Genomic DNA, 22,944 nt, shown 5'->3' with positions numbered 1-22,944 from the left:
GTCCTGACATTAGTAATTTTATTTGCCTTCTATTATTAATAACCAATTATGCTAGGGGTTCATTATTTCAGTATTTTCAAAGAAGCAACTTTTGCCTTTTCTGACTTCATTATATGTTTGCTTTTTACCTCATTAGTTAGTTTCTTCTACTTTCTTTGGATTTGGTTTGCTGATCTTTTTCTAGCTTATTGAAATAGTTTGTTAGGTAATAGACTTTTAGCCTTTGTTCTTTTCTTATTCATTTAAGGTGATAAATTTCTCCCTGCGCCCTGCTTTAGCTGCATCCCACAAGTTTTTTTTATTCAGTTCAAAATATCTCGTCATTTCCACTTTGATCACTTTTTGACCCATGGGTTATTTAAAGTGTAGTGTTCAATTTCTAAGCAGTTCCAATTTTCTTATCTTTTTGACATGATTTCTGGTTTAATTCCACTGTAGTCAAAGACACACTTTGAATGATTCAGTCCTTCAAAATTTGTTAAAGCTTGCTTTATGTCCTACATTATAATCAATTTTGCTAAAGATTCCCATGTAGATTGGAAATAATGTGTTTCTGGCATTACTGAGTGCTTAGTTCAACGTATGTCAATTAGGGCAAGTTTGTTAATTGATTTGCCCTACATCTTCTCTGACCTTGAAGTAGAACATAAAGCACCTCACTACTAATCCTATATGCTTTCCAGAATATCATACTAATTGCCACATTTTGACCTGATTTTCATGTACCCAGCATTCTGCAGATAATTTATCAAATGTTACGGTGTTGAGCTTTAGCTAACAGGGATTAATACATACATACATACATACATACATACATATAAAAATGACTTCTGTTTTAGCAGCAATGTCCAGTAATTTTTTTTGTTCTAATTGTGAATGAATTGAGCTTGGACTACTAGATTTCCCTGATACCCATCTAAGTTTACAATTTCATTAAAATATGGAATTTTCAACAATGTTAATATCTTATCCTTAATTGTTCGTCTGTTTTATCTTTGTTTTCTGAATCACATGATAGAGAATTGCATCTACCCTAGGTTAGCTACCCTTAGTTGCAAGGAAAGTGTATTTTGGTAAATTTAGACTTTTAAAACATTTAGAAGTGAATTTGGCTTATTTCACCCCTTTATGAATAGCATTAGTCCTAGCCCCCTGGTTGCATGAGTTCCTATGTTATATGAGCAGACACATTGAGCAACGCTAAAAAAAGAGAACAGTGTACCATGGCTTGTCAATGCCAACAAACCAAAATCTAGTTTTAAATTTGTATGGTATAGCACAGGGATTATTCATCTTTAATAACATTTGAAGAGCCATAAAATTCTTCCTAACTGTAACATTCTAGGCATTCTAATCTCCAAAAAGACAATTCTCAAGGTATAGTTCAAACAGAAACTTGTAAGTGTAATCAAAGTTTTTGATATTTTAAATTCATTTATTCAGTAACCATTTATTGAGGTTAATTCTCCATATTATGGAATTTAGGAGTTCCATCATAGTATTTTTGCATTGTTGCTAAACATTTTAGGCAGTAGCAAAATTGGTAAATTTTAGGGAAATCCAAAGTTTTATTAATTTTCTTTAAAAAATTTCATATTTCTGGAATAATTCCACATTTCTTCATCCCTCTCTGTCCTCTCTTAGCACTATGCATCATTATCTTTTGTCCAGACTCCTCTGGTAGCCTCCTAATTTATCCTCATCCTCTTCCAATCTTGTTTCCTTCCAGTCAGTTCTCCACAACACCAGGGTAACCATTCTAAAAGGTGGACCTATCCCATCACTCCATTGCTTATGGACATGTATCAACATCTTCTCGTTGCTTCTAGAATTAAACATAAGTTATTTAACAGACTTACCTATTGTAAACTCTATCTTTCCAACCATTTTTCCTTCCAATTCTTTGATCAAGCAGTAGTATCCCTTGCCTTCTTCCCTTCACATGTAATTCCTAATGCCTATATCCCATCCTCTCTCTCTTCCTTCTTCCAGACTCACAAGGGTGTAAATACCAGTCATTCTTCAGATCTTGCCTGAGCTCCAAGACTGGGTTAGGTCTCCTATTGTGTATTCCCATGGCGACCGATATTTCCCGGTTATAAAACTCCTGATAATTTGCTGTAATTATTTTTATTGTCTACCTCCCTGCTAAAATTAAAATTTCCACGAGTGTAGGCATGGTACCCTAGCAAATGCTTGCCTCATCACAGGTCATTTTAGTTTTCTATGCTGTGTAACAAATTACGACAAATTTAGTCGATGAAAACAATACATACGTGTATTTTCTCACAGTTTGTGTGGTCAGGAGTCTGGGCATGATTTAGCTGGGTCCTCTATGAGGTGTCAGGACAGTCAAGGTGTGGCCAGGGATGGGGTCTCAGCTGGGGTCTTGTCTGGGGGAGGGTCTGCTTCCAAGCTTACAGAGATAGTTAGCAGAATTCATTTCCTCAAGGCTGGAAGACTTAGGGCTCCAGCTCTTGTTTGCTGTTGGCTGGATGCCACCCTCACATCCTACAGGTTCCTCAGCTCCTTGCCTCCTGGGCCAACAATCTGGCCACTTAGTTCTTCAAAACCATCAAGAGTATGTCTGCTAGCAAAACAGTCTTGTATAACGTAATCATGGGAGTGACATCCATCATATTTGCACTATTCTATTGGTTACAAGCAAGTTACAGGTTTCTCTACACACAAGGAGAGGTGGTTGTACAAGAGAGTGAACTCCAAGAGGTGAGGATCAAGGGAGCTACCTTAAAATCTGTCCACTGCAGTAGTGCTCAGAATTTTTGTTGAATGACTGAAAGGAAATCATAAGTTATTTTAACTGTTTAATTGCAGGTACAATTACAGGAAAAAAATCACTGTTTAGTATATTAACTCTTTTAATAATAAAAATAAAATATAAATAAATCAGAAGTAAACTATATGTCATAAAACACTAACAATTTTATGACTATAACTTACGTAATTTTAATGATTATGTTCATATTATATTTGTTTTTATTCTTTCACTTAACATTCATTTGTATAGATTTTTACAGTATATCCGGATAGCTCCATCTTTATCGTTTAAAAATGTCATATTCTGATTTTATTGTTATATTTTATTTTGAGGTGATCTTTAGTAAGATGTGTATAATAAGGCTATTGAAATAGAAAGGGAAAAATTAAGAAGTCTATGAAATAAGATGTTTATATCTATACTTTCTTCAACCCAAGGGTTTGAGGGAATTTATAAGAATACATATTGTAAATTAGGAAGGGAGAAGGAAAAGTAAATGCGTTGACAATCAAGGTTGATATAGTTATTGTAACAGATAATTAAATTTAGCTCTGATCTTTCTGGAAACCAAGGAAAAAACATAGGGAATTTTATCAATTCTTCAAGAAAATTTTATTCTGTATGAAAATGTTTCTTAATGATCATTGTATATACTTAGAGAAATTGAGTATTCTTTCATGAAATGTCTTTAATAGAAAAATTCAAGAAACTTTGCTCAAAAAAATCTCCCCTGATTATTTTTTAAGAAAATGGCAAAGCATCGCATGAAAATCTAACTCATAAATGTGTTTCTTTAGGAAGCTACGCTAAGAAGGTGCACATATTTGACTTGTGGAGATTTAGTTGTTGCAGAGATAAAACTCAGACTATCTAGAGGGTGAATTGCTTATCCTTTAGACCTAGGGTGACCATATAATTTATCATTCAAGCCAGAATACTTTTGAGAGGGAAAGAAGACAGCAGTGATAATTTAGCTGGTGCTTGCTTTGGCAGCACATATGCTAAAATAATTAAGCTGGCTCGACAGGGATAAAAGGGTACAGTCTCAGCTGGATGGAGAGGTACAATCATCCTATTTAGACCAACTGAGAGTGTATGTGCACAAATCATGCACACAGATATATGCATATATATAAAACCAAATGCACAAGTATATATATACCTGTATGCTTATTTAAACACATTCATATAACCAAAATTTAAATATGCACATTTTAAGACATCAAATACACAAAGCTATGCATACCTCTATAGTTATATAAATACAACATTAATATAACCAGAATTAAAATTTCATGAAACAGTATTAACCTTTACCACATGCTATGTGCACTAATATTTTCTAATCTGTTCTCCTTCATTTCCAAAAGAATGTTTATTACAGTGTCCTAAAATAATAATATGACCTGTGGTTTCAAAAACACTCAACTTTAAACCCTCTTAATCAGAGACCAATTGTCAACCAACGTTTTGACACAAGTCCCCAGAAGGGCTCCCTGTGTGTAGCATAATGTGTGGCAGATGGAGGGCATCTACTGTTTGTTAAATGAATGCATGAATGCATTAGTGAATGATTATCTCTAGCTCAAAGTTAAATTTTATTGTGAAAGCCTATGCATGGGAGTTCTCTGTCACTTATTAAAGGAAGGTCTCATTGTTTCAGAAACCAGATGTGTGGGTTGAAAGGCTGAATTCTCTCAATTTAGCAACCTTTTGTACATTCTTACCCTGAGGAAGGCCCTTGCCTCTTTTTGGGGTGTCTCTGCACAGCGTAGGACCATATATATAGACTGTTAGTTGATTAGCTATTTCCCTATCATTAGACATTTGGGTTGCTTCCAGATTTTTTGTTTTTGTTTTGTTGTTTCTTTGTTTGTTTTTATAACAAATAACAGAGATTGTTTTTTTCTTTATAACAAATAACATGTTTCCTTTTTGCCTTCTAAGTAATGTCCTTAATACTTTAGCAAGAGTGTAAGTTAAGTTCAACAGCCTGGTTATTTTTATCGAGTTAGCATGTTTTGCTGGGGTGCTCCCAGAAATACAGGGCTAATTTATATGCCGTCAACAATTTGTGGATGTACTTACTGCCTGAAATGTGCCAATGTTTGATTTAATAATTTTTAGATAGCACTTTAATAAACATTTTTAAAGTTTCATTTGTTTAATTACAGCATCTAGACATCTTTTCCAAATATTGTTTCATGGTTGCATTTCCTCCTTAGTGAGCTTCCTGTGCATATCCTTATAACAGTGGGCCAGGACTCAGTGATTTTATAGTACTCCAGTTGGAAACCTATGTGCACGCTGACTCATTTGCAAACAAGTGCATGTTTAAGACCTCAGTTAAGACATTTTCTTTGGATCAGGCTTTGTTAGATCGAGGGCCAATAATGCTTAAATAAATCTTCTGTAAAATTATGCTCTATGTGCGTTATTGAGAATGGTTTAATTTCTTTTCTATTTCTTTTTTTAATTCCTTTTTATCCTTATTTTTTTCTAGGCTCGAGAATTACAAGCTCGGGTACTAAAACGTGTTCAGATGGAACAGCCAGACGCAGTTCCCGCTCAGAAACATTTAGCAGCTGAAATTTGTGCAGAGATTGCAAAACATTCTGTTGCTCAGCGAGACTATGAAAAAGCAATTAAGTTTTATAGAGAGGCTCTTGTTCATTCTGAAACAGATAATAAGGTCAGTACCTTTATGAAATTTTAAGCACCTTTTTATTCCGGATGTCATCTAATTTACCCAAATGCAAAATTCTTACCAGCTTATTTATAAAGAAGATTTGGAAAGAAATGTAACAAAAATGTAAGTTAAAAAATTAATATTCTTTGTAGAAATCCTTCAAAATACTTACCTGATACCTTAAAATGATAATGGTGGAGTCTAAAAATTATTCTGGAATGAGTAATATAAAGTAAAACTATAAGCTCTTTGTTTTTAATAGTCATCAGAGGTAGGGCAAAAATAACCTTTGTTAAGGCATAACCAAACAGGTACTTTGTTCAGTGGGACTAAAGGAGCTGGAATTCTACTTTTAAATCTGAAGCATTCTTTAGAGATTATCTGCTTCGAGCATCTTATTTTACAAATGAGAGAACAGGTTTAGAGAGGCATAGGGACTTGGCCCCATCAGGGAGAAGCTCAGACTAGAATCTGAGCTCCTGATTTAAGACCACTGTTCTTTTCATAGTGCTTTGTGTCTCTCTGTTTTTCAAGTGAGTTACCATCAGTTTTTTCATTTTTTTTGCAAGGTAAGAGAAAATGAGATGAGCATGCCTATAGTTTTCCTGCCTGTCATGCTTGGCAACTAAAGTTAGTCAGCTAAAAGTTTAATCTGTGTTCAGACATTCTGCTCATCACTTTTTATTCCAAACAGTTTCTCCCCAGTCTTGCCCCTTTTTCTCTATAGATCATGTTGGAGCTGGCAAGATTGTACCTGGCACAGGATGACCCTGACGCCTGCCTGCGGCATTGTGCTCTGCTTCTCCAGAGTGACCAGGACAACGAAGCTGCCACCATGGTTAGTCCAAGAGACTTCAGTGCTGTGGAGGCACTTGTGTTTTATGTTCCATCTGGAAGTTTCAAATTTTACCTGATAAAACTAATGCTAGATGAGAGGCCTGGCTCATGCAGCTTTTGGAGGAAACAACATTTTTAACATTATTATACATTTTACCAATAAAGACCAAGACTTTTTTCATTTTATAAGAATGATAAACCTAGGTCAGGCCTTTACTTGCCCTTTTGGGCCTAGTTAAGTTTTCTTTATGCCTAAGAGGATGCTTGGTCAGGCAGAGTTCTGTCGTCAAGCTATAATCTGCTAAAGACTAACTTTTAAGCGCTTGCTCAAATGTGCTGGACTAATTTAAAAGCTTTAGTGGGACTTTTGGAGTTACAGAAAAAAAGCTTCATGTATCATTCTAAGATGGTGTGTTTTAAGTAGAATTTTGTTTTTCTTTCTCATTTTTCCCTGGGTTGAGGTATTTGTTAGCGTTCCAAACAAGCTACACAGATGACAGTTTGTAAGATTCATTCAAAGTTACTATAAGTAAAAAGAAATATAAGAAGCCTCCCTTTTAAAACACATTATAAGAAACTCCCAGTATGTCTTGCTCGTTTTAATCCTTTGAAATATTTAGGATTTGAATGTTTTGTTTTTTTAAAATCTTCTCATTATAATTTTAGCGACGTCTAGTGAGGCATCTTTTCTATGATAGCACATGGAATGTGCAGTTCCCTTCAAGGTTCTGTTTTTAAAATAACCACTTGAAACATATTTTCTGCTAAAAATATAGTTTTGCAAACAGAGTGATCTGTTTCACATCCTTGATTATCTTTTGTTACGTCCATCTCAGTGCTAATCTGTTGAAGGTGTACTTGAATTTTAAATAGCTCCTTTTTATAAACTTTGCCCTCCTCATGTTTTTCATATGTGTTTTCATAGTGCTAAATCTTGAATATTTGGCAATATTTTTAGAACCAACTTTTACCTTTATAGATGATGGCAGATCTCATGTTCAGAAAACAGGACTATGAACAAGCAGTGTTTCATTTACAACAACTTTTAGAACGCAAACCAGGTAAATATCCACTGATTATATTTTTTCTAATGCAGTCGACTCTCTTTGTCCTCTTCTTGGCTGTTATGCTCCTTGGAAAAACCCCCATCCTGGTTGAATCCAACTCTCTGCTCATTCCACACCTGCCCTTGAGTAGCTGAAATGGTTGTAAGGAAAATGCAACACCGTTGACTGGTCTCACTTTAAATTGTGACCACAGACCCCAAATGAGTCCTCAGGTGCCACCTGGCAATCCTACTGTATTTCTCTAATGAATTCACTCACTTCTCCTATCTTTTACACTTTCTCTTTTCTCCTCAAACCTCCAACACCCTTTCTCTCTTCCTTGTCCTCATCTAAAACCTTGCCTCCTACTTTACTGAGAAGATATGAGCAACTGAATGGGAACATCTCCATCCTCCTGTCACCGAGTCAGCCCGCTCCCCAGCCATTGTCCTCCCCAGGTCTGCGATCCCATCTGCAGCCAGCTTCTCCCTGTGGCCGTGGCCACCCCCCCCGCCCCCCCCCCCCTCCGCGAAGGGCTTTACTTCTGCAGGTCTCTCTCTTCTGCACCGTCATTTTTTTTCCCAGTCAGCACACAAACATACTGTAACATCTCCTCACTTTGAAGACGTCAGTAAATAAAAGTCTATTCTTGCCTCTCCAGTTGCTCTTCCCTTCCAATTACTGCTCCATTCCTCCATTTTCCTTTGCAGCAGATTTCCTCTAAAGAATTTCAGTATGTGCTGTCTTCACTTTGTCTCCTTCACTCCTGCGCTCTAGAGAAGCTGCTTCTGCAGGGTGGCCAGTGACCTCCAGGCTGCCAGCTCCAGTGTTTAATTCTCAGTTCTCTGCCTGCTTGGCTTGTTGTATTTAGCATACCTTGTCCCCCTTCCATCATGAAAGACTTTCTTTACTTGTCTTCTGGGATGCTAGGGTTACCTGGTTGTTCTTCTCCCAGCTGTCCACTCTGTTTCACTGTACTTTGTTAGAGCTCTCTTCTCTTTATGACCTTTAAATATCAGAATGTTCTAGATCTCAGTTTTTTAATCTTTTCTCTTTTTATACGTTCACCCCCCCAGGTGACTTCATCCGTGCCCATGGCTTTATATCACATGTATATGCTGATGTCTCCCAAACGTTATATTTCCCAAATGTATGTCTCCAGTCTTGACTCCTATACACCACTGCCTGTTTGCATTCCCACTCAACTGTCTAGGAGGATCTCCAGCTTCGTGTGTCCAAAATAGAACACTTGATCTTTGCTCCAAATATGCTACTTCTCTGTTTCTCATCTCAGTAAATGGCATCACCATTTACCCATTTACTCAGGCCCCAAACCTTACAGTTGCCCGTATTTCATCTTTTTGTCATTACAACGTATCCAGTCTATCAGGAAATCTCTGTTTTACCTTCAAAACATATCTGGAATCCCGTCACTTTTTACCACCTCTCCTGCTACTGCTCTGGTCTCAGCCAGCATCATCTCTCACATAGATTATTGCAGCATTCTCTTAACTTCTCCCTGTTTCTATTCCTTGCCTCCAAGTGGTTTAGAAATGTTTTCAGCTGAAAGTAGCAGAGACCCCTCCGAAATTCTAGTGGCCTAAATATGCCTTTTGTTTTTCTCCTACATAAAAGAAATTTAAAAGTAGATTATGCGGGAAGTGACAGAGAGGTTCCACAGTATCATCAGGAAACCTGAGTCCATCTGTCTTCTTCTTCTATCATCATTAGCCTAACTGCCATCCTCAGTATCACCTCAGGGTCTAGATGACACTGCAGCCCTAGGCACTGATGTTCCAGGGCCTCAATGGGGAAGATCGGGGTGGAGGTGGGCTAAAGGGTATAGCTCCCCAGCAAATCATCTTTTCTTTCTTTAAAAAAACCCTTTCTAGAAGCACTTCCATGGCTGCAAAAGAGGGTGGGAAGTGTCATCTTTTAGCTGAACCTGTACAGTGCCGCTTAGAATAAAGTAAGAATTCTGATAGTGCAGAAGAAAACGATAGTAGATATTAGATACACAATAGCTCAAGCACGTTAGTGCCTTGTGGCTTTTAAAGTGCTGTTTCCTCTTCTGGAATATAGTCCTCGAAAACATTCATGTGGCAGCTACTTCATCCCATTCAGGACTTTGCTCCAGTGTTGCCTCTTCCTGGAGGTGCCCTTCCCCAGCCATCCTATATAAATAGCACCTGTTATTGCTCTCCATGCTTTTACATTTTTTTTTATTGTCCTTCTAAAACAAAACAAAAGAAAAATCATAAATAATAGAACGTAAGCATCAAGTGGCTAAGACCTCTGTCTCCATTGCTTTGTTTCCAGGATTTAGAATAGTATCTGGCTGAGTTGATGCTCCATAAATATTGGATGGAAAGAAGAGTGGGAAGAGAAAAGGAAGAAAGGGAGGTAGAGAGGGAAGGTGGTGAGGGAAAGAGAAAAGAAGAAGGGAATGTGGAAACACTAACGTGTGTTACTAATATGTGTCACTAAAAAGAGTTTGAAATCTCAGAGGAAGTCCTAGAGCTGTCATTCAATGCCTCTGAACCCTAATGCCTTCCTCTTAGGATGGTGCCACTGGCAGTCAGGCTGCCTGGTTAGGGCAGCGTGGACACAGATGGCTGTACTTCAAGTAGGGCAACTCCAAGTAGCAGCCATACTCTACATGTTGTATTTACTAATGCTTTTAATTTAAAAAAAGCTTGAATTTAGAGGACAACACTTTCTATGTAGAAATAAAGTATCCCTAATTACCGCAAAGATTGAAAGGAAAAAATCCTGTTTTTTTGATAATATCAACATTTTAATTTCTTTTTATTTTTATTCTCTTTTTAAATTTTCTCCCACCTTTGGACTACCTCAAACCATGTTGTTGGTTCTGTACCCTGTCAGTTCCAGCTTATACTCAGATGTTATTTAAAAGAGTGCTATTAATATTTTAACATTTTACCTCCTCTACTCACTCTGAGTCCAAAAGACAGGCCCATCCCTGACCTCAGTGGCTCGAACCTTATTCTTACTTTCTTCAGGCCTCAGTCGTTTTTTTCCTGCCATTTCTGCCTTAGGTTCTAGACTCTGTTTTGTCCCTTTCTCCTCTGAACTACCGTTTAAGGTGATACACGTAATGTTTTCATCCTGTCTATCTCAAGCTGTTCCCATGTTGTAGCATTTCTCTCTGAGTGAATGATCCAACCTGATTTCCTTTAAAAAAAAACACCAAAAAACTCTTCCCTGGTGAATAATTTTAAGCTATTGATGGTAGTATTGCCCTCTCACATAAAATTCAAAGAAGCTGTCATCTATCACGTGAATTTTGTCTCACCCAGGTTACTTGGCACCAGCATTTTTCCCAAATAGATAATAATAAAATTGGCTTAGTAGACTGGCTACTTTGGGCTGTCTTTTTATAAACAAATATAAAATTAATAATTTATAAATTCAGTATACGGACCTTATACTCCAGAAATACCAGATGGCATAGAACCACACCTCCAAGCCTTTGGGTTTTTTTCTTTTTGCCTATAATGTGCTTTGCCTTCCTTATCCTGCCTCTCTGTCTTTCCCAACATGTAATCCAAAATATACTCCCCTCCACCAAAAACGAAAACCTGCCCCCACTGCTACCAGCTGCATCATAAGATGCCTGACATGATGCTGAGCAGGGTGACCGTCTGCCTTGATTTGCCTGAGACCAAAGGATCTCCTGGCATGCAGAACTTTCAACGCTGAATGCAAGAAAGTCTCAGCAAACTGGGATGAGTTGGTCACCCTAATCAAGGGTCCCTTCACCCATTCCTCTTTATCACTAAGTATTTTACTGAAAATATTTATACGTGTATTTGTCTTCTCTGTTAGACTCCTCAAGTTTGCAGGAATCACATCACATTCATCTTATACCCCAGCACCAGACACTTTGCCGGGCACATAGATGGTGCAAAGTAAATGTGTATTGCTTGAATGGATCAGTGAATGACTGTGAAATATCAAGTCACTTAAAAATACAAAATTTTAAGTAAATTTTATTGTCTATATGATATTGATATTTTATGTTTTTAATCTTGCTTTCTGTGCTTTATTCCTATTAGGACTTTCCAAACTTATCCACAGATTAATTTTGTCAGAATTATTCTAAAACCTATGCATCTACCATTTATTTTATGCAGGCATTACAGGTCATCCTGAGTAGCACACTTATACTTTAAATTAAGGCTGTCTTTCAGCTTACTTCATAAATGCACTATCTAAATTGACTTAACCTAGCTACTAGAAAATTCTTCTTATAGATCTAATTACTGCTCTTGTAGATTACACCTTTTCTCTCTCCAAATCTCCAGATCATCCTGAGTTCTCCCCTTCCCTCACACTGATTTGGTTAACAAGTCCCATCAGTTGTGTCTGCTTACTAGCTAGCTCTCACAGCCAGCCTGTCTTCTCCCAGCCTCCTGCTCTAATTAAGGCCTTTATCTCCTCTCTCCTGGACTAGTGCACAGTTTCCTAACTACTCTTCCAGCCCCTAGGCTCTTGCTGCACCATGCAGTCATGGGACTAGCAGATTACTTCTAAAAATCAAAAGCTATCCCTTTGCTTAAAATTTAGGATGGCTCTCCAGGGTAAAGTTTAAAATCATAGCATTATTTTGATAATAATATGGCCCCAGATTATCCCTCCTTTCGTCTTTCTCCTCCCTCTTCCTCCACTTTAATTTCTAGTAACACCACCCTACCTGCCCTCCCCATGCTCTGCGTCTGCCTCCTGGAATGTCTTCCCTTGTCTAGCAAGGTCCTCCTCCTATCCTTCAGGCTGCTCCGACCTCTCCTGCCTCCCCCAGGCAAAGTTAGGAATTCTGTGCATTGTAATTCCATAGACATCATTTGCCTCATCACATCACACTGTAATTACTTTATCTTCTCACTCTCCATCAATAAACATGGACTGAGTTTCTCAAAAATGTAATACATTTCAGTTTTCATTGGATTCCTTAAGTGCAGAAATTTGCCTGCTGTCAAATTTCATAGTTAACCAAAAGATAAGTTAATGTAATTTAATCTATCAGTGGTAATTGTAATTTGACCTAATAAGGAATGCATTTCATTAATATTGCAAGGTGATAATTATTCAAGAAACTGGCCTCCCAAGGTTGACTTTAGATAGTAATATCATACATCACACATACTAGAAATATCATACAAAAAATTTTAGCCAGAAATTCTAACTTTTACTTCCTGCCTAATCCAATGCAGATTCTAGATTCTGTGATTTTGTTATATGGTAGTCATCCTAGTTCTTATCAAAACTTTTGGAGTTGTCATTATTACTGCTGACATTTTTAGTTTTAAAGCTCTTTCATGCCTTTATTTTATTTGGTTTCCATGACACTGATGGTCAATATTGTAATCCTATTTTAAGAAGATAGGTAGTCATAGACTCAGAGAATTTGAATAATTTGTTTGAATTGACATAGCTAAAGGACAAGACCAATATTCAAATCCCCTTTTTCTGAAACCATATTCTTATCATGCTCTGCTATTCAGTGATGCCAAAAGGCAGAAGAACAAAATCTTGAGACCCAGCATTATGGGTCAAGGAAGGCAAATGATGATATTGTTAACCTGGGTCATTTTGACATCATGTAATAGAGTAGAGGCAACGCCTACAGAGGTTCTTTTTTTTTTCTTTTCTTTTCTTTCTTTCTTTCTTTCTTTTTGTTTTGGTGAGGAAGATTGGCCCTGAGCTAACATCTGTTGCCGGTCTTCTCCTTCTGCTTGAGGAAGATTGTTACTGAGCTAATATCAGTGCTAGTCTTCCTTTATTTTGTGTGTGGGACTCCTCCACAACATCACTTGATAAGCAGTGTGTAGGTCCATGCTTGGGATCTGAACCCACAAACCGCTAGGCACCGAAGTGTTTGCATGAACTTAACCACCATGCCACTGGGCTGGCCCCTGGAGATTCTGTTACCTAATAATATTTTTTATTGTGGTAAAACATACGTAACATAAAATTTACCATTTTAGCCATTTTTAAGTATACAGTTCATTGGCATTAGGTACATTCACATTGTTGTGTGACCATCACTATTATCCATCTCCAGAACATCTTCATCCTTTCAAACTGAAATTCTGTTCCCATTAAACACTAACTCCCCATTTTCTCCTCCCCCCATTTCATGACAACTGCCATTCTACTTTCTATCCATGAATTTGACTATTCTAGGTACCTCATTTAAGTGGAATCATATAATATACGTTCTTTTGTGTCTGCTTTATTTCACTTAGTATAATGTCTTCAGAGTTCATTCATGTTGTAGCATGTGTCAGAATTTCCTTCCTTTTTAAGACCAAATAATATTCTACTGTATAGATATATGACACTTTATTTATCCATTCATCTGTTGATGGACATTTGGGTTGTTTCCACTTGTGGCTGTTGTGAATAATGCTGCTGTGACCACTAGTGTATAAATATTTGTTTGCCTCCCTGCTTTTAGTTCTTTTGAGGATATACCCACAAATAGAATTGCTGGATCGGATGGTATCTTCTCTTTCCTTGGAATGTAGGATCAGGATAAATTGCTTTAAAAAGTTTTTGTTTGTGTTTTAATTCCAACTTACCCTACAAAAGTGATCAGAATCATTTATATAATAAGGATTTTTACAAATCCCCTGCCATGAGTCCTGTGCTAACTAAAACTTGAGAGCCTAAACACCTAAAAAACACAAATGTAGAGAAATAAAATGTTAGCCATCAATTTAATGGACTCTTAGACAACCATTAAAATCATGTTTTGAAGACCATTTAATGACAGTTGGGAAATGTTTACTGTATAATGTTGAATCAAAACCAAAACCCCCAGTGTGACTTCAGTTTTGTATATATGTAAACAAAGAAACATATTTATTTGTGTACATTTAAATATTTAGCAAAATGTAGTAAGCTCTAGCTAGTGGGAATATGAGTGATTTTTTTCCCTTCTTTTACTTTTTGTGAATGATTATTTTACAGTCTTAAAAAATAGTTATTAAATTATTCTCAAAACTTAGTATTTTAGTGATGAGAAAGAACTGGATAGAATTGGAAGAATAAGGCTTTCTAGGAAACTGCCAGGAAATTATACGTGAGATCAAAGAACTAAATTAATTCTTCTTCCTTAGAAGAAAGTAAAATAGGATTAAAATACTGGGACTAATATGTTAGGGGTATAATACGGTAAGCTAGTATCTAGTCCATTAGGTACATATGCATATTAAGGAAAGTCTGGAGTAAAATTTCAAATTGCACATCCCAAACATTATCATCAGAATGTACTTTTCTCACCCCCTTCCAAGCTGCAGCAAGTGGGAAAGGAGAGCTCAGAGATAGACTTGCCATGTGCAATCAAATCAGTTGATCCTCCTAGAGTTTACATTGTCAATGCAGACTGTTACTGGAAGGTTTTGGTCCCAGGAACAGTTGAAACTTACAGTTACAACAAATGTACACGTGTATAGATTTGCCACTGTGACCAGACCAACCCAGCCTTTATCATTTGTTAGATCACCCAATTGTCCATACAGTCTCTTTGGGGACCTGTAAATCCTAAGGCATTCCTTTGCTTATATTTAAATTTGAAGTAAACTATACTTTAATGAAGTAGGATTATAACTATGAGAGCAAAAGATACAAAATGTTGTTCATATCTAAATATTGTTTGTTTCTAGATAATTATATGACATTATCTCGTTTAATTGATCTCCTAAGACGATGTGGCAAACTTGAGGATGTTCCAAGATTTTTCCTAATGGCTGAGAAACGAAACTCCAGAGCAAAATTGGAGCCAGGATTTCAGTACTGTAAAGGACTATATCTTTGGTAAAGCTATTGGCAAATAAATCTTACATAATAGTTTTATTTTTCTCATTGTGGGTAAAGTAGAAAAGCTTTTCTTTGTATTAAAAAATATCTACATATGCTAATAGTTTTATTTACCAAACAGATTATAAACTGCTTGAACTTTGTAGTCAGTGATTGAAGTAAATGATTTTTTTTTTAAACATCTAACAAGGTACACTGGAGAACCAAATGATGCTCTTCGACATTTTAATAAAGCTCGGAAAGATAGTGACTGGGGCCAAAATGCCCTTTATAATATGATAGAAATCTGTTTGAATCCAGATAATGAAACGATTGGAGGTGAAGTATTTGAAAATCTGGATGGAGACTTGGGGTGAGTAGTGTTTGACAAATTATCCTTTTTTTGGAAACACTTATTGAGAATAATAAGCAGGGATACCTTATAAAAGAGAACTAAGTTCTAGGATAGCACTAATGAAAGGTCAGATGAAGAAACCATAGCTAGAATAACTGTTCTCTGAAACAAGCATGAAATGCTTTCAGAAGGTTTCCTAAATCAGAATAGATATGTTGTGAAGATACTCCCATAATTACTCTGTAGAAAATAGGATAAATTGTAGAATTCTATTATTTTGGCAAGAATTGTCTATGTAATAATAATAACTCCTTAACACATGGTAGTTTTATGCCAAACCCTGTGCCATACACTTTTTATGCATTATCTTCTTTATTACCTACAACAGTATTGTGAAATAAGCTCAGACTTAACTTGTCTGATGTGATAGTAAATGGTGGGGGCAGGATTTGAATTGAGTTCTACCTGGCTTGCTCAAAGCTCCTGCTGTTAGCCACTGTGGTGCACTGATGGTAAATGGTTATATTTCTGTCAACCTGTGTTTGTTGCTTGTCCTCTTCTTAGGTTTGAACAAGTCCTGGTGGGAGATGTGTAAGGATATAAAGGGAATATAAGAGGTAGTTCCTGCCTTCCGGAACATGTAATTTACCTAGGAGGCAAGACAGTAGGATCTAAAACCATTCAGTCTCCAGCAAAACAGAAATGGGTTCAATGGATTTTAAGTGTTGCAGGAATTCATGGAAATAGTAATGCAAAGCAGTCAGGGGAAGATGCATAGACGAGTGGGAGAAAATTAGAACCAGATTGCTGAAAGGTTTCAATGACAGATTTGAAGATTTGGATTATAGAGACCATGGAAAGTTTTAGAGCAGGGGAGAGACATATTTATTGTATGTTTGTTTTAGAAAAGCTAAGGTAACATACTATTATGCAAATACAGGCTGTTCCTGTGGAAATCTTCAGCAAGTAGTTGAAAATACAAAACTAGAACTCAGAAGGGAGGTCACAGCTGGAGATACAGATTTGGGAGACGTGTACAGAGTGAATAGTTGGAACATGAATGGCCTCTTTGCAAGTAAAATGTGGTAACAGAAGTCTGAGAACTAAATTTTGGGCACACTCCTATTTAAGGGGACTGGAGAAGGACGGGAGGTCAGAAAAGGGCAGTCAGTGTGGTGGAAAGAAAACCAAAACTGTATAATGTCACCAAAGCCAAAGGAAGGGAACTTTGAAGAAGGCAGCCAAGAGTATGAAATGTTTAGGGAAGGTAAAAGTCTTAAGGCCTGAAAAAAAGACCAGTGGCTTTAGTGATTGGGCTTTGAGAATTTAATTTCCTTTTATTAATTGATATACATTCATACATATATAGGTGTGTATACAAAATAAGTAAATTGCTATTATATATTCAAATTGTGCCTGCACTTGAAATTTACAACCTTTCGACAGATACCTAATTTCTGAGAGTCTGATGGGCAACTGGGTGAGGAAAATAGACTTTATATGTCTGACAAACTTAGATTCAGCTCCTAGGTTTACCATTTATTAGCTGTGTGACTTTTGGCAAATTACTTCACCTGTTTGAGCCTCAGTTTTTTCATATATAAGATGGATTCAGTGTAGATTGAATGAAATAATACAGTGCTTGGCACATAGTAGGTACTTCAGCAAGGTTAGTTACTTCTCACTCCTTCCTCCTTTCCTTTTATTTTCTGAATAGATACACCACTTGATAATTGTATGATTGTATTTATCCTGAATTCTAGTTTTATATTAGCTGAAATGAACACACCACACATAGATATTGTCCAAATTTTGTCTTCAGTCCAAAATGAATAGATGATTAATGGGGTTTGATTAATTAATTAATTAATTAAGCTATGATTAATTTTGTTTTAAAAAATGCATTATAACTTTGCTTTACATTGTATTAGAAGAGAAGGAATGACCATTCTTCAAAAGGAATTTTAAATTTTAAATTGGTGACAAAAAAGAAACCAGTGTACCAACAAGCTCATTCTGATCTCATTGAATTTTATTTCATGAGTAATAGACATAAGAGATTTATTTTTAATTATATGCAGCAATTCAACTGAGAAGCAAGAGTCTGTGCAATTAGCAGTGAGAACAGCAGAAAAACTCCTTAAAGAACTAAAACCTCAGACTGTTGAGGGTCACGTACAACTTCGCATAATGGAAAACTATTGCCTGATGGCCACCAAACAGAAATCGAATGTTGAGCAAGCGTTGAATACCTTCACCGAAGTAGCAACGTCTGAGGTTAGTGGATTTTCTTTTTCAGCTTCATACGTTATCTTTCCTTGGTAGTATAGAAATTTGTTTATTTTGATTAGTTTATTTTCTGAATATTGACTTAATTACTTATTGTTATTAAAAATTAGATATATAGTTTGGCGTAATTTTACACAGTGTACCTTTGCTTCCAGAAAAGTGTTCAAGTTACTATTTTGATGTGTTGTTGATATATTTATCACTATTAGAATGGTGAATTCTAGAAAAGGGAAATTCCTCAAAAGGGCATAAATTAATTCTCAAGGAAAAGTTTATTTATTCTCTGGAGATATTCTGTGTTGTAGATGTAGTCTAAGTTAATGTATTAAATGAAAATAAACACCTGGCTGCCTTGATAGCTCACCTTTTCGCTTACGTGAACTTGAAATTTTTCCAACTCTGGGGCTAAGTGAGATCAATACTCACAACTTATAATTCAGTTGTGCAAATAATGTTGTTCTTTTGCAACACTGAAATAACCTCCTGCAATTTTATTATCATTTTTATTGTTATTAGTTCAAAGGTTCCCTCCTCATTTCACCCCAATCAGATCCCCTCCCTTCTCACTCTCTGGGTGTTCTGTTTTTCCTTCCTTCACACAAGTCTGTATTTCTTCAATTACTTGATATTAAGGAAGGAATTCTAGGTACCCACCCCACCAGCAGTCGGTAATAACTAGTTTGCAACATACTTAATTGGATTTCATGTTCTTCTACTCACCACTGTTGTAGGCCACCAAAAACTTATAACTTTGTGTGTCTCCCAGGATATACAGAATTTTGCTGTGTTTTCTTGCTATTCAGAGATCACAGTGGTAGCGATAATCTACCAAAAACCCCCTACAGTGACCGCTTTGCCCTGCTTCCTAGGAACCTGGAGGAGATTCAGATGTCCAGGGCTTTGGGGAACCTACAACTCCTGTTGCCATTTGGGTACAAGTATCCTAGATGGCACTTTATTACCACTGTAAGCCACCCTTGGAACAAAACAGCAAGGTAGCATCAGCAGCAGTAACATCCTAGAGCAGAGCCCTTGCTGACATTGAAGTAATGTTCTCAGGGCTTGTGCTCAGTTGAATTGGCTGTGTGGCAGCAGGTGGATGACAGCAGCTGACTGAACAGAGACCAGAAGTAGGACTATCACATAAGTCTAAGAAAACCTGTAAGAACATGAAGCACCATTTCAAGTGAGTTGTCGTAGCTGCTGAACGTTGTGAAGCAGCGTTCTATCATGTAACAGGAGAGAATTTGAACTGTGAGGTTTGAGAGAGCACCAAAAGCAGCGAGTGACATCACAGCTGTTTCCTAGAAAGACTGTGCCAGTTTCTTGTGTTTTGTGAAACCACAGTATTTTTTTGTCATTCTTACACACATGGTTAGTAAAATACTATCTTCAAATCTGTTTACCAACCATACTATCGAAAGACTAGTGTATGAACTGAAGTTTCATAAACAACGAATTTTATCTTTCATTTTTTTTAACTCATAGGCTGCATATATTAAATATAATGAATATTCATTAAGCAGCCAGTGGGTGCTAAGCACAGTGGGAGTCACAAAGATAAACCACGTATAGTCCCTTTCTTCAAGTTTCTCATTGTCTAGGGAAGACGAGACAAGCATGCTGACTGTGTACAAAGCAAATCTATTACCTTCTGTCCTAGAGTTGCAAATGAAAGTGCTGTAGGAGACAGGATAAGGAGAGGTGGGAGACCCTTCTGTGGAAAATGTATGATTTAAGAAGAACCCAAATCAACTGCATTTTCACAGGGAGAGATGGAGAAAGTGCATTCTAGGTGAGGAGCAAAACATGAATAAAGGCAAGCAGGCAGGGAAGCACAGGGTATGTTCACAGCGCTCTGCAGCATCCAGATTGATTGAGAGCGAAGAGATGTGACAGGAAGTCCTGGGAGGAAACAGTGGAAGATACATTAAACCCTAGCAAAGTGTTTCCATTTGCTTTCATCCCATCACCTTGAACCATGAAAGTGTGTTGTTTATAATAGAGCAGTGTTGTCCTTTGTGATCTAAAGTGGTTGCAGTTTAGAGTGACCGAGAGTGAGAGAAGCTGGCCGAACGCTGCAGGATGTGTGCACCGGAAGAGACCTCATGGGTCTGACGCATCCCTTAGAACGCAGGTTTGCACTTTTAGAAACCATTCTTCAGTTCAGTCAGGAGTGATCAAGTGGTGAGGAGTTGATTCATTCTAATCATACACAAGATGTGCAATTGTAAAATCCGAGAGCTTCTTTTTAAACGTGTAGTGTGGATATTGTCAGTGTGTCTGGATGTTTTTACAGGACCCTTCTCTCCTCAAGCTGTCCTAGGGCCTGACTGATGAATACATAGCCAGCCTCTAGTTTCTCTCCTTGCCAGCCCACCTGGGGTCGAGGTGGAGCTAAATAATTGATAATGTCCCACACGTGTCTTCACAATTTACTAAGAGTTGGTTGGATTTGGCACTCAAAACCTTTTTGCCATTCCTGAATTAGGAGAACACATTATATATTGGAAGTTTATTGATAGGCATAAAATTAGAGCCAGGGAAGTTTTATGTTCCTGAAAGCTGTTTTCATCAAGCACTAATGAATTGCCCTTCTCCATTCCAGGGTTATTTCTGACTTCCAACCATGATCAGTGTTGGACATTGAACATTTCTCACTCTGCTGTCCTTTTTTTCCTTATCAGTTACCCAAACTTGCTATCTCACAGTGCACCTTTATTATAGTCATGATGTTAATCATTTCTAAATCACAGTTTCTCATCTTTTATTAGTATATTAAACCGAAGGCTTCCTCTTTGTAAAAGCATCACAATCCCTCTGCTGAAATTTAAGAAGCACCCTAGTTTTATCAGGGACATACACATTATTGTCCAAGTAAGTTGGTTTTCTGGATAGATCGCTAATGGCCTCCATTTTACACCAAGTCTTATTAGGTTGATGGTTTCACAGAGTGACATTTTCTGACTTTGAACTCTGTACAAAAGAACATTGTGTTTTACAGACACTGTCAAGAAGCTGCAGACTCCAAATCTACAAGCATATTTTAAGGCATGAGTTTATCTCATATAATTTCCAAATGATTAGTTAATTGCATGCCCTATTTATAACATTTCACTGGTCAAAGTTCATTGAGAGAAGAGGCTTTTGAGTAAAATGAGAAGGGAGGGTAAAAGAGCAGTAGAAGTCAGGAGAGGTGGGAATATCATTTGCAGGTAAATCATCGTGTTATTCCTGTTTTACAGGTGAAAGAACTAAGGAGCCAAATGTGAAGTCTGAAACATAAATGCTCAATTAGGATTACACTGAAATAGAAGTTTGTTTATTTTTTATGTTTCTATACAAAACCAAAACAGCCAGTCAGTCCCAATAAAGAGCAAGTCACCCTAATTGTCTGGAGTTGTGTGGTTATGACATCTGCATGCTTATTGAATTACCTTGACCACACCGTGCATCACCAAGTTTCTTCATGATAGCCTGAGGTTACTTGATGTGTTAAATAATGACCATATCACAGTTATCTGCTTGGAGCCAGAAATAGAATGTGCAGGCCAGATCTTATGCTATGTAGCACTTGCTACTGTCCATGTGTTTTCCTTCTAAGCATAGGACAGTTATTTATGTTTGTGTATCTAGGGGTCTAAAGATTTGTTTTCTTACAGAAGGATCATATACCAGCACTTTTGGGAATGGCAACAGCTTATATGATCTTGAAACAGACGCCAAGAGCCAGAAACCAGCTGAAGCGGATTGCAAAAATGAACTGGAATGCTGTTGATGCTGAGGACTTTGAGAAGAGTTGGCTGCTACTTGCTGATATTTATATTCAATCCGCAAAATACGATATGGCAGAAGAACTGTTAAAACGGTGTCTGCGTCATAATAGGGTAGGTGATTAAAAAGTAACAAATAATTGTTAACCTCTGTTGTATAAGCTTTCTATAGTAGGTTATTATGGAGTGTTGGTCCCTTTCTAAGGATTCTTGTGTGTTTTTTGAAAATTAAATGTTTATTCTTACCACAATCAGGAAATAAACATTAATAATGAGAAAGAAGTCGTTTGCCCTTGAAAATAAAAAGTTAGAGATTTATGCAGTTTCAAGTTTCAGCTGTGGTATGCCCTACTTACAGAAAGTGTTTTGGAATGTCAAGCATTTGCCTGTGATTATCCATCTCATCCCAGAGTTAATGAAAATTACAGAAGAACATTAATTGCAGGCGTCTGTCCCTCCTATTAAGAAATACTCTTGATGAATTTACTGCAGCTGCATGTCATTTCCACATTATTAGAATCCACTATGCATAATATATTTTGTGGGGAAATGTCTTACGAGCATTTAATTTGATTTGTTTAATAAAAAAGTCCTTGTCTTTAGGTATAAAATTGAAAATCTTAAAGTCCCTGGAATTTAAGGCTCTTTGCTAACAGTGCATTTTGTTGTTTAATCACAAAAAAGGGGAAGTTTTCTTATAATGTCGATTTTTTTTGGTGAGGAAGATTGGCCCTGAGCTAACATCTGTTGCCAATCATCCTCTATTTTATGTGGGATGCTGTCACAGCGTGGCTTGAAGAGCAGTGCTAGGTCTGGACCCAAGATCCCAACCTGTGAACCCCAGGCCGCTGAAGCAGGGTGTGTGAACTTAACCACTGTGCCACCAGGCCGGTCCCTGTAACATCTTTTTAAGTTAAGAATTTTTTACTATTTGTTGAAAAAATAATTGTACCCAACTTAGAAACTTGAGTATATTTATCTTTAAAGATTCATATCAGTTACTTCAAAATCTTTATCACAGTAAATTTATGTTTTATTCTCTTTGAGAAAATTAGATTACAGAATGGATCATTTGTGTTTTAAAGAAGAATAATCATCTAATACTAATAAGTTACTTTCTCTGGAACTTTAAAAGCCTAAAACATCAAGCCATTTATCAACTTATAGTTTATACATCTAATTTTAAGTTGGCCTTGAAAAACAGAGAATATTCATAAATAGGCTTTGAAAAATCTAAACTGCCAAATAGCTGACCCTTATATGCCTAGTCTAGGATTAAGCAAGACTGCATGGGAATTAAGGTTTTGATCAGACAGAATTTCACTTTGCCAGAACACCAACAGCACTACGCT

The 22,944-nt window shown here is 36.9% G+C and overlaps 1 protein-coding gene across 2 annotated transcripts in view; it reads left to right on the top strand.

Annotated features, from left to right (window-relative positions):
* TTC21B (tetratricopeptide repeat domain 21B) overlaps positions 1 to 22,944 on the top strand; it is an 80,707-nt gene that overhangs the window by 48,968 nt on the left and 8,795 nt on the right. For both annotated transcript variants that reach the window (XM_070581511.1, XM_070581512.1), the window contains exons 20-26: positions 5,283 to 5,471; positions 6,196 to 6,306; positions 7,285 to 7,366; positions 15,043 to 15,193; positions 15,387 to 15,548; positions 17,612 to 17,807; positions 21,482 to 21,706. In XM_070581511.1, coding sequence (XP_070437612.1) covers positions 5,283 to 5,471; positions 6,196 to 6,306; positions 7,285 to 7,366; positions 15,043 to 15,193; positions 15,387 to 15,548; positions 17,612 to 17,807; positions 21,482 to 21,706 — 1,116 coding nt within the window. The remainder of the gene's footprint in view (positions 1 to 5,282; positions 5,472 to 6,195; positions 6,307 to 7,284; positions 7,367 to 15,042; positions 15,194 to 15,386; positions 15,549 to 17,611; positions 17,808 to 21,481; positions 21,707 to 22,944) is intronic.

The sequence above is a fragment of the Equus przewalskii genome, chromosome 17 (genome assembly GCF_037783145.1).
Source record: "Equus przewalskii isolate Varuska chromosome 17, EquPr2, whole genome shotgun sequence".
Classification (NCBI taxonomy): domain Eukaryota; kingdom Metazoa; phylum Chordata; class Mammalia; order Perissodactyla; family Equidae; genus Equus; species Equus przewalskii.
The sequence above is the reverse complement of the archived record's forward strand: the minus strand, read 5'-3'. Positions and strand labels throughout refer to the sequence as shown.